Below are 12029 nucleotides of genomic sequence, written 5' to 3' on the forward strand. Positions count from 1 at the left end.
CACTTTACATGCTTCCTAGCTACGGAAGTGCTTAGTGGATGAATCGGTAGTTGTGCCGTTAGAGGACATTCAAGTTGATGACAACCTGAATTACATTGAGAGATCAGTATTCTGGATCGCAAGACGAAGGAGCTGAGGAATAACAAGGTTGAGCTAGTGAAATTGCAGTGGGAGCACCGTAAGGGTTTGGAGTGGACTTGGGAGCCTGAGGAGGAGATGAGGGAGCCTTAACCAAAGTTATTTCCAGATATAGCAGACTTTGAGTACGAAGACTAAGACATGTGGGGGAGAATTGTAACGCCTGGTTCGTGGTACACATTTATTTCATTTATTTATTTATTTTGAAAGAAGGAATCAATGAGTTGGTTGCCCTAACTCGTCGATTGGAGGGAAGAATATATGCGGGCTTTGAGCTATTGACTCGGTGAGTCGAGATCCTCAACTCGACAAGTAGCTCGATCAGGGTGAAACCCTAATTTTGGATTTTTGCACCCTATTTAAGCATCTTAATCCCCACCCCTTGGCTTCTTTTACAGCCTCCTTGTCCCAAACACTTATCCACGAAACCCTAGAGTGTTTCTTGAGTGTGTGATCCATTTTGAGTGTTCTTTGTTCACTTTTAAAGCTTGTGAAATAAGAAGAAGATATATGGCTCAAGAGAGAAGGATTAGATCCAGAAGCTTCAACCCTTTTGCTGTATTTTCTAGTAATCAAGTATGAAACCTGACCATTCTCTTCTAAGATCTATTTACTTCCATTTTATGTGGGTTTTTAGTCCAAGATTGATAGCTTTGGGGAAAGGATCGACCCAAGTGGGTATTCTTCTAGAGCTAGTGTCTAGAGGGGCTGTGAGGACATAAAGGTGCAAACTTTATGCCTTTAGAGTCCCCATGCAAGTGCTAAGGATGTTGTTATGGCCTTTTGAGCTTAAAAAGGCAATGCATGGAAGCAAGCTTGAAACTTTTTGTGGATATCTGGTATCTAGGCCCTAGATCTAGGTTTACATGCTTTGGTTTGAGATGCTAAGGCGTTTTTGACAAGATCTATGTCCGAAAGGAATTAGGGTTTTCTCTAAACCCTTCAAGAAGAGTCATCAACGGGTAAAGTTGGAAACTTTACCCTTAGAAAGATTATTCCAATGAACAAACGAGCAATGGACCATGGATCTAGAAAATAGGGTCTCAATCTGTAAAGATGGCCAAATTAGGTAGAAGGACTCCTCTAGTCTTTGAGGGGACACGACGAGTCGGGTCGTGTTGTCCCGTTTCAGTTTTTGGTAGAATTCGACGAGTTGTAGAGGAACTCAACGAGTTGATTTGCCCAGTCACGACTTTGAGCAGCTTGATAGGAGTTGACAAGTAAGAGGAACGACTTGGCGAGTTGAGTTGTGATTTTGGTATTCCTGAGTTAAAAGAGCTCGACGAGTTGAAAGGATGACTCGGCGAGTTGGTTAACCTAGAATGTTGACTTTGACCAGGGTGTTGACTTTGAACATGGGTAAAACAGTCATTATACCCTTAGAAGGATTTTTAAATTTTGATTAAGTATTATTGTATAGTGTTGGCCTAAGAGTAGTGTGAGCAGCTAGAAGAGATTCCTCATGCACGAGTTTAACATCCAATTTGAGAGGTGAGTCTTCCTTCAGTAGGATTGGATTGAAGGAACCAATGTCGACCCATTTACATATGTTAGCATATGTCGGACTTTAGTCCAATGCTGGGGCTAGCCCGATGTAGAGTACGTGTTCCGAACTTCGGTGCGATGCCGGGGCGGTCCCGAAATGTGTTTATGAAGGCTTGATATCTTTCTGATTCATGCATGTTATGTGTTATGTGTTCCGGGCCTAGGTCTCATGTCGGGACAAACTTGATGTATGTTAGTTTATATGATATGTGTTCCGGGCTTCGGTCCGATGATAGGGCAAGCTCGATGAGTGTTATATGCTTATATTATGTGTTTATGATATATGTGATGGGTTTTCAGCATTCTAACACTTCCTAAGTGTACATGCAACCGTAATAACCGTGGATCTATGTTTGTCTAAATACATGCAAAATATGATTTCCAAGGTTCATAATCCTATCTAGCATAGATGGGGAACTTTTAAACTAAAAAGTTGGTTAGAATTACATACATTGTAGTTGATTTTCATTCCTTGAAACCTTGTGAGCCTAGCACCCCAAGTGTGATGCCTCAAATGCTTCACACAACACCAAATGCCTTTGGAATGACTTTTGAGAGAATACAAACAATCTAAAAATCGGCCTAGCCCTCTCTTGTTCTTGTGTGTAGACGATTTTGGTGGAGATGGTGTTACTTATATAGTGTGACACTTCTAGGGTTACATCATGTAAACCCTAATGTGTCATGACTCTTCATTTCCATGACCCATGGGTTTGTAACTCCCATGGAGCATCCTATGGGTTTAACCTAACTTGATAATCCATGGAGCCTTTTAACCCACTATACAACTTATGGATGATTTACATAATCAACCCATATATTTAATTAGTTATCTTTTGATCACTTAATTAATTCCAAATTAATTCTTGATCAATACTAATTAAATAATACTATTAATATGTTAGAACTTATAATATATTAATAAACCACAAGTGTTATTTTCTCTCATTTAACTATCCACATGCATGATGCCATGCAACCCAAATGGACCATGCCGGGTCGGGTCAAGACATACCATAAATAGTTATGGACTTAGACACCTTATCCAATAGTCTCCCACTTGGATAAGTCTAATAACTATAACTGCAAGTATGACTTCAGGAACCGATCAGCAATCATAGCTCTTTCAAGGTCTCTCAGAACTGAGAAGATGATGATACACCATTTAAGATAAGTGATCATATAGTCCTCTATTCTAGATATCAGCCATACAAATACATGGAACAATGTCTTTCTTATTGTCCAACAGTTTGTTTCCCTATTTCCGATTTGTTTGACAAAGAACTTAATTGAACACATCAACTTAGTTCTGACAGGGCCCGGTACATAGGTCAAAACAAAATCATCGAGGGGCCCAGATATCAACTTCTAATCCAATAAGGAACAGATAAACTTTGACTCATATTTTTGCTCTACTACTTGTTGAATTATACACAAAAGCACGTTTTATAACATCGAGTTACCAATGCATTTTCGTACAATCACTGCGTAACCAACTCATAGGCAACAAATCATATCTCTAGGTTTGAAGACTTATATGATATTAGTGTCTCACGATCACTCGAGATAAATTCCATGAAGTGATACCAGTGAGCGTGGGTTGATTCCAATACTTAGAACTTATGAGTACACATGAAGTGTTGTCCCAAAACTTGATACCTACAACCAACTTCATGATAGTCTCAATTCATATCTACTTCCAACATATGACCGACTGTGGAAAATTTGAATAATATGTAAAACACAACATAAAATTCTGGAAGTCAAAACATGCAAAAGAAATTATAGTAAACGATTGAAAAAATATAGCAACACTTTAATCATAAATAAACACAACTTTTATTCATCATCAAATGTCAATTACACTTTACAAATTTCTAAATTATCTAACTACTAAAACTTATATCATCCTTTAACCCTATGCTCCGAGCATGCTGAAGATGCTTAACCCGACTCAGTCCCTTCGTGAGGGGAGCTGCTAGGTTCTCATATGATGATACCCTCTTTGCTACGAGGATTAATTCTCCTATATGATGTCTGAGAAAGTGATATTTTTTGTCGATGTGTCTGGATCTCCCGTGATACCTTGTTTCCTTGGCTAAGGCAACAACACTTTCACTATCACAGAAAATTTCCAAAGGTTTCTTTATAGCTGGTACAACTCCAAGGTCTCCAATGAAGTTCTTTAGCCGTATAGCCTCCTTTGCTGCCTCGCTCACTGCTGTATACTCTGATTCACAAGTAGAATTAGCTACTGTCTCATGCTTGGAACTCTTCCAAGTTATAACTCCTCCGTTTAGGGTAAAGACTCAGCCTGACTGAGAGCGGAAATTATCCCTATCAGTCTGGAAGCCAGCATGACTATACCCTACAACTGTCAAGTCATCACTCCCACTGAAGGTAAGGACCCATTCCATAGTCCTTCGCAGGTACTTGAGGATTTTCTTTACCGGAGTCTAGTGTGCCTTGCCAGGGTTCCCAAGATATATGCTAACCATTCTCAAAGCAAAACCGATATCAGGTCGAGTACAAGTCATATCATACATGATCGAGCCTACAAAAGAAGCATAAGGTATTCGACTCATTTTTGCTATCTCAGCCTCAATACTCAGGCTTTGAGTCTTACTCAATCTGGCATTACACTGAATTGGTAACTCTCCTTTCTTGGAGTCCTGCATGCTGAACCTTTTCAGCACCTTATCCAAGTAGCTACTCTGACTAAGTTGTCACACCCCGGCCGTCGGCGGAAACACCGGGTGGTGTAACGTCATTCTTCGTATCATAGTTATATAACATACATTGAATACTACTAAAAAAATACATACCTTTATTGATAATTGAAAGTTACATTATTGTCTTTCCTAGTACTTATTACATAATATCCAACTATGGCATACTTCTTAATGAGCAGAAAGATAATAGTAAAACTTATCCTATTCGAATACAGACCATCTTTTCAAGTTCCTGAAAACACATGCATTTTAAAATATATCAACATAAAGTTGGTGAGTCCACAAGTTTTGACTCCATATAAAAATAATAATTTTTCTATGTTCAAAAGTACAGTTTTGAATGTATCGTTTTGACGCTCCAACATTTAGTATATATATATTAGGTATAATAGTTTACTTATCAATAAGTGCTATACCTAAATGTTCCTTGAACCTAGGGTATAAGTAGGGGGGAACTTATACTTAACATTAATACTTGTATACGACAAAGTGTAATTTTCTAACAATTTGCTACCATGAGCCTGTAACCGTTGCTATGACATAATACCTCTGAGAAAAACCCACTCATGATTTCCATGAGGAACACCCACTCATGATTACCATGACGAAAACTGCACGCTTCATCGATGCTGGAACAATAACAAGTAAAAGGGAAGTTTCGTCACCCACTTATGGTTGACTGTAGTTAACAATCACAAGTGGTGTAGTCAACCTGTATACTAATTAGACACGACTTCCTCGCTCACACGAGATTAATGGTTACAGTTCAGAGGATTTCCGCTAAGATCCCCAATCTTAGTTGATGAATACAACTACTCATGTAGACTTTGACGACTTCCTATAGCTCTAACAACAAAAGCATTTTCGTGTCTAAAACCCTAAATTACTAGACTATGCTTTTAAACATTACTCCTAACTTCATAATATTTAGGCAGTATAACAGCTATAACTTGAAGGAAAAACAAGGTTTTATCTTGACATAAAACAAATAACAACAACAATACATAACATACCAAGTTTTATATTATCATAAAACTAATAACAATATAAAGCATATCCAGTTTTATCTTGACATAAAACCAATACTAGCAACATACTTTATATATAGAACTTCCGAATATAACTTCGGAACTATATCGCACAAAACATATATATAGAATCCTAAGTATAAATCAAGCTCTACATTAGTATAATAACATACTAACAAGTTGATAATAATTGTATATATTCAAAATATTATATTCAAAACAACTATATCCCGGTTAATATAACTATCTACATTGATACTAATATACTATCATAATAGTAACATATATACAATATTTAGCATGCGTTTTCCCCCGAAAATATTAGAAAGTGGGGCCGTGAAACTCACCCTAGTAGTGTGATTTTATGTTATCTAAGCAAAACGGTCAGCGTACGAGGTCGTCGGGGCTCGTGATGCAAGATGGCTTCAGCAAGGGAGAGAGGAGATAAGGAAATGGTGTAAGGAAAAGCTGAAGTCGGACCTGCTATTTATAGTAAGGATTTTTGACTCTCACATTGTGAGATTAGAAAACTCACGCCGTGAGTTATACATGCTCATCCCGTAGACTTGCCATTTGTGTCCCTAGCTTCGGAAAGTGGCCAGGTGACTCCTCACGTCGTGAATAAACCCTAGTTCACATCGTGAGTTTTGATCTGATCCCTTCGTAGCCTTGTCACACACCTTCTAGATTCCGAAATGTGGCAAAATGAACCCTCACATCGTGAATAAACCCTTGTTCATGTCGTGAGTTTAGTTAGCTTAGGTTTTCTGAAAGCTGAATCTTCGGAAGGTCGTAACTTTCGCATACAAACTTCGTTTTTGACGTTCTTTATATCCACGCGTAGGTATTTACGAGTACTAGAACTCTCTTTTAGACTCCAATAGCTAATTCGAAGTCTATTTTAAATTCCTCTTATTATAGAGATATATAGTGTTCGGTTTATCACAACTTCCTAATCCGAAGTCGGATTCAGATGTTCTCTATGTCCATGGAATCGTATGTACATATACTTTAAGTTGTATTATAAAGAAAGTTTGTATTTGTATTAGAGTTTATCATTAACTACATATTACGCTTATCACATTAGTTTACAAAATCACATTACATGATTGGTATAATCACATGTGATTGTCTATTGACCTATTTTGACTTGTGTGACATTCTCCCCCCGTTAGAACAATTTCATCCTAAAATTTATCTTGTAGATAGGGTTTTGTCAAATAGTTGGGGGTATTTTTCTTTCATCTAATCTTCATGTTCCTAAGTAAATTCAGGTCCTCGTAAAGAGTTCCATCGAACTTTCACTATGGGAATACGACTTTGCTTTAATTGTTTGACTTATCGATCCATGATCTCGACAAGTTCTTCTACAAAGTTAAGTTTGGTATTGACTTGTATCTCGTCGAGAGGTACCACAAGAGTGTCATCGGATAGACATGTTTTGAGATTTGATACGTGAAAAAACATTGTGTACATTACTTATCTCTTGAGGCAACTTGAGTTGGTATGCGGCATAACCAATTCTAGCTAGAATTTCAAAAGGTCCTATATACCGTGGGTTTAGTTTGCCTCGCTTACCGAATCGAATTACACCTTTCCAAGGAGAGACGTTCAACATTACTTTATCTCCAACTTGGAATTCTAAAGGCTTACGTCTTACGTCAACATAACTCTTTTGACGATCACGTGCAACCTTTAATCGATCATTAATTTGCACGATCTTTTCAGTTGTCTCGTGGATTATTTCTGGTCCAGTATGTAAGGTATCGCCTGTACATTCTCTGGCGATCTGCGTATCTCCAACTTCTGCCCAACACACTGGGGAACGACATTTTCATCCATAAAGAGCCTCAAATGGTGCAACCTTGATACTGGTGTGATGACTATTGTTATAGGAAACCTCAATTAATGGTAAATGAGTATCCCATGCATTTACAAAGTTAATAACATAGGCTCGAAGCATATCTTCTAATGTCTGAATGGTTCTCTCGCTCTGACCATCAGTCTGTGGAGGGTAAGCTGTAGTCATATCTAGACGTGTTCCTAAGGATAATCGTGAAGTGAATCTACTATCTCGGTCAGAAATAATAGAACTTGGAACTCCATGGAATCTAACAATTTCCTTAAGATAAACTCTAGTCAGCTTCTGCATCTTGCCGTTCTCCTTAATTGGTAAGAAATGGGCAGACTTAGTCAATCTATCGACTATTACCCAAATAGTGTCGAACCCACTAGGAGTTTTAGGTAACTTAGTGATGAAGTACATTGAAATCTACTCCCATTTCCATTCCAGTATTTCCGGTTGTTGAAGTAAACCTGTAGGCTTTTGATGTTCTGCCTTTACTCTAGAACAAGTCAAGCATTTGCTCACATAAGTAGCAATTTCAGCCTTCATGTTTGGCCACCAATAATGTACTTTTATGTCTAAGTACATTTTGTCAGAGCCTGGATACACGGAATATCTGGACTTGTCGGCCTCTTCTAAGACCAAGTCCCTAACTCCACCGAACATAGGCGTCCAAATTCGGTTCATAAAGTGTCGCGTTCCGTTATCTTTTTGTATAAGTTGCTTTTCCATTCCTTGCAAAGCTTCATTCTTGATGTTATCTTCTTTTAGAGCCTCAAGTTGAGCTTCTCTAATTTGTGCGGCAAAGTTAAAATGGATAGTTATGGTAAATGCTCGTACTCGACGGGGTTTAATATATTCTTTTCGGCTTAAGGCATCTGCTACCACGTTTTCCTTTCCAGGATGATAACGAATCTCACATTCGTAATAATTCAACAATTCGACCCATCTTCGTTGTCTCATATTAAGATCTTTTTGGTTGAAGATGTGTTGGAGACTCTTGTGGTCGGTAAAAATAGTACACTTAGTACCGTATAGGTAATGTCTCCAGAATTTTAGTGCAAAAACTATAGCTCCCAATTCAAGATCATGGGTAGTGTAATTATTCTCATGCACCTTAAGTTGTCGTGATGCGTAGGCGATAACCTTTCCTCTTTGCATCAACGCACATCCCAATCCTTGATTTGATGCGTCGCAGTATACGACGAAATCTTCTGTCCCCTTTGGATGGGTTAGGACTGGTACACTACACAAAATTTTCTTCAGTTTCTGAAAAGGCTTCTTGTTTGTCTTCCCAGTTGAACTTTGCATGCTTCTGGGTTAGTGTTGTAAGCGGCTTGGCTATTTTGGAGAAATTCTCTATGAATCTGCGGTAATAGCCAGCAAGTCCTAGGAATTGATGCACTTCTGTTTGGCGTTTTTGGTGCTTCCCAATTCCTGAATGCTTCAACCTTGGATGAGTCAACATGAATCCCTTCATTGCTAACTAAATGACCTAAAAATTGTACTTCTCTAATCCAAAACTCGCATTTGGAGAATTTGGCGTACAATTTTTCTTTTCTTAGTAGTTCCAAAATTATTTGCAAGTGTTGACCATGTTCTTCCTTGGTTCGTGAATATATCAATATATCATCGATAAATACGATCACGAATTTATCCAAGTATGGTTTTCAAAAACGATTCATGAGATCCATAAACACCGCTGGGGCATTGGTCAATCCAAAAGACATAACTAAGAACTCATAATGACCATAATGAGTTCTAAATGCTGTTTTTGGAATGTCGTCTTCTTTTACTCTGAGTTGATGGTATCCTAATATAAGATCTATTTTTAAGTAGTAGCTGGATCCTTGCAGTTGATCGAATAGATCATCAATTCTTGGAAGCGGATAACGATTCTTGATCGTTAGCTTGTTTATCTCCTGATAATCAATAGACATTCGAAAGGATCCGTCCTTCTTCTTGACAAACAATATTGGTGCTCCGCAAGGTGAAAAACATGGTCTGATAAAGCCCTTGTCAAGAAGTTCTTGTAGTTGGCTAGATAATTTTTGCATTTTGGATGGAGCCAACTGATAAGGAGATTTCACTACTGGTACTGCTCCTGGAATTAAGTCGATTCGACGGGTGGTATTCCTGGTAGATCCTCAGGAAATACATCAGGAAAATCACATACTTAAGGTATGTCCTTGATTTCTTTTGTCTTTCTTCTCTTGTTTACAATGTGGGATAAGAATGCACTACATTTCTTATGTAGATATTTTTGTGTCTTGGTACAAGAGATGACTTTGAGGTTTTTCCCAGACTTATCACCATACATAATTAGGGCTTCGCTGTTTGGTAAGGGTAGTCGTATGGCTTTCTCATAACATAAAATTTCAACGCGGTGTGAAGATAACCAATCCATGCCAATTATGAGATCAAAACTATCGATAGGCATTAGCATGAAGTTGACGTGAAAAATGTAGTTATTAAGAGTTAATAGACAGTTTTCTAGTATTTCATGTGTTTTCTCGGTTTGACCGTTAGCGATTTCTACTTCATAGATTTCTTTTAATTTGCTAGACTCATGACTTAAAAATTTTCTAAACATCGGAGCTATAAAACTTCTATCTGCTCCAAAGTCGAAGAGTATGCTAGCATATAAATTATCTATGAGAAACGTACCAGATATGACCGAAGGGTCCTGGATAGTCTCTCTGCTTCCGATCACAAATGCCCTGTCACGCCCTATGCCTCCTTGACTCCTTAATTTTGGACATTCTTTCTTGATGTGTCCAACCTCTCCACACTCATAACACTTTATTTCTTCACCATGACCTGTTCTAGTATTTGTTTGCTGATTGACTGTTGCAAGTGTTGAGCTCCTACAGTGACTAGCAGTATGCCCCTTCTTCTCGCATTTCTTGTAAACAAAACAGTCACCTAGGTGATGACGGTTGCAGTGGTTGCACCATGCAGACTTTCATTGAGGGGTTTCTGCCGTCGTGGCTACGTAATTGGTTGCTACGTCTTGTCTTTTCTCAGTTGATTTTCTGGGATTCTTCCCATTAAACTTGTGCTTGTTTGTTCCAGATTTGGGACACTTATCATTTGAGACCACTACTGCTCCTTTGATCTCTGTGAGGGTTAGCTGGTGAGCTATTCTCTTGCTGTTGTCATAAGTTGTAGGCTTTGATGCGATCAACATGCCTTTGATTTGCGATGCTAAACCCCAGATATATCGATCAATCTTCTTATATTCAGGGGTTACAAGTTTTGGACATATTACTGCAAGATCATTAAATCTGGCGGTATAAGCTTTTATCTCTAAACCCTTCATGGTTAGGGTCCACAGTTCCTGATCCAGCTTTTGTATTTCCTCTCTAGGACAATACTCCTCTACTAGCATCATCTTTAGCTCTTCCCATTTCATGGAATTTGCAGTATCAATTCCCATTTTATTTACATGGCTATTCCACCATGTAAGTGATGCATCAGTAAAAGTACAAGCTGCAAATCGTACTTTACAATCATTTGGACAGAAGCTTATTAGAAATACGGACTCTGTCTTTTCAATCCACTTGGTCAAATTAACAACCCCTTCGTTTCCTTGTAAGACCTTAGGTTTACAATTCATAAAGTCTTTGTAGGTACATGTTATAGCGGTCCCTACATTGCCTTCATTCCTAACTCCACCTCTTGTGACATTAGATAGAGTAGCAGCAATTCTTTGAGCTATCATTTCCTCAAGTTCTGCTGTACTTATTGGGGGTTTGGTTCTGTTGGTGGTTATTGTGGTGCTGATTGTTGGTTAAGGTTTAGCCGAGCACTACTTCTTCTAGGCATTTTGTGTTGTTTCCTATTATAAATATTAATAATTTTATAAGTTTTATGAAATATTAGTCATTTACTACACGAGTATTAACATTTCAATTATTCTTTATAGAGCATAACACAAAGATTATTGTAATATATTTTATATTATAACCAGTGGTTACATCAGTTTATTTAGGTTTATAAGAGAAAAGTTTCTATAAACATTGCAAAATTTGCAAGGTATTCTACATCCTTGCTATAAACTTTACTCTTCTTGCATCATTTAGTCTGATTTTCTCTATTTACACAACCACTAGTTCTAGTTTATCTACCAGTAACCTAGGTGATGACCCAGCACATCAGTGACATGAACCACTTGCTCCTCAAGTGCTTGATTTCTCTGCTCAAGGCCTCCTGTGCACTCCACATTTCTTGAGGTTTGATTGTATAGTTCTAGCTCTGCAAGCCTTGCATGGTGAGTAATCATGTTGTTGTAAGTGAAGTTTATACGATGATGGACATCCGTCACTGATTCTTGATCTCGTGTTCTCTGTCCTTCTAGACTTCGCACTCTTCCGGATAGATGAGTAGCCCTTCCTTTGGTAATTTCCGTCTTATCTTTAATTTTCACACTTTTCTCAATCAATTGAGCTAAGGTGTTAACTTCAGACGATTTTGGGGGATGTGGTTGAGATGATTGACCAGTCTCATACATCCTAGCATCTTTTTCTTCTGCCACCCACCTATCAACAGTTTGTGCTATCCGTGCAGGTTCATCTTGAACTCTATGGGTTCCCGAAGATGTCACCTTCAGACTTTTCTTAATCTTTTGCCATATCGGTATGGATTTACGAGCCGTGCACTTCATCTTTGCTCCTCCTGGAACTCGACGGTAAAGAGTGTTCATTGGTGGTAAAGATGACACCACCGATTCTGTCTCCT

General features: G+C 38.2%; 1 protein-coding gene across 1 annotated transcript; it reads right to left on the minus strand.

Annotated features, from left to right (window-relative positions):
• Positions 1-10254: 10254 nt before the first annotated feature.
• On the minus strand, positions 10255-11013 carry LOC111911310 (uncharacterized). The gene has a single exon (XM_023907101.1). The coding sequence runs from the start codon at positions 11011-11013 to the stop codon at positions 10255-10257; it is 759 nt and encodes a 252-aa protein (XP_023762869.1).
• Positions 11014-12029: the final 1016 nt, after the last annotated feature.

The sequence above is a fragment of the Lactuca sativa genome, chromosome 8 (assembly GCF_002870075.4).
Source record: "Lactuca sativa cultivar Salinas chromosome 8, Lsat_Salinas_v11, whole genome shotgun sequence".
NCBI lineage: Eukaryota > Viridiplantae > Streptophyta > Magnoliopsida > Asterales > Asteraceae > Lactuca > Lactuca sativa.

What these genes read in the sequence shown, in the direction of transcription:
- LOC111911310 (XM_023907101.1), bottom strand. Translation starts at nt 11,013, where the DNA reads ATGATAGCTCAAAGAATTGCTGCTACTCTATCTAATGTCACAAGAGGT.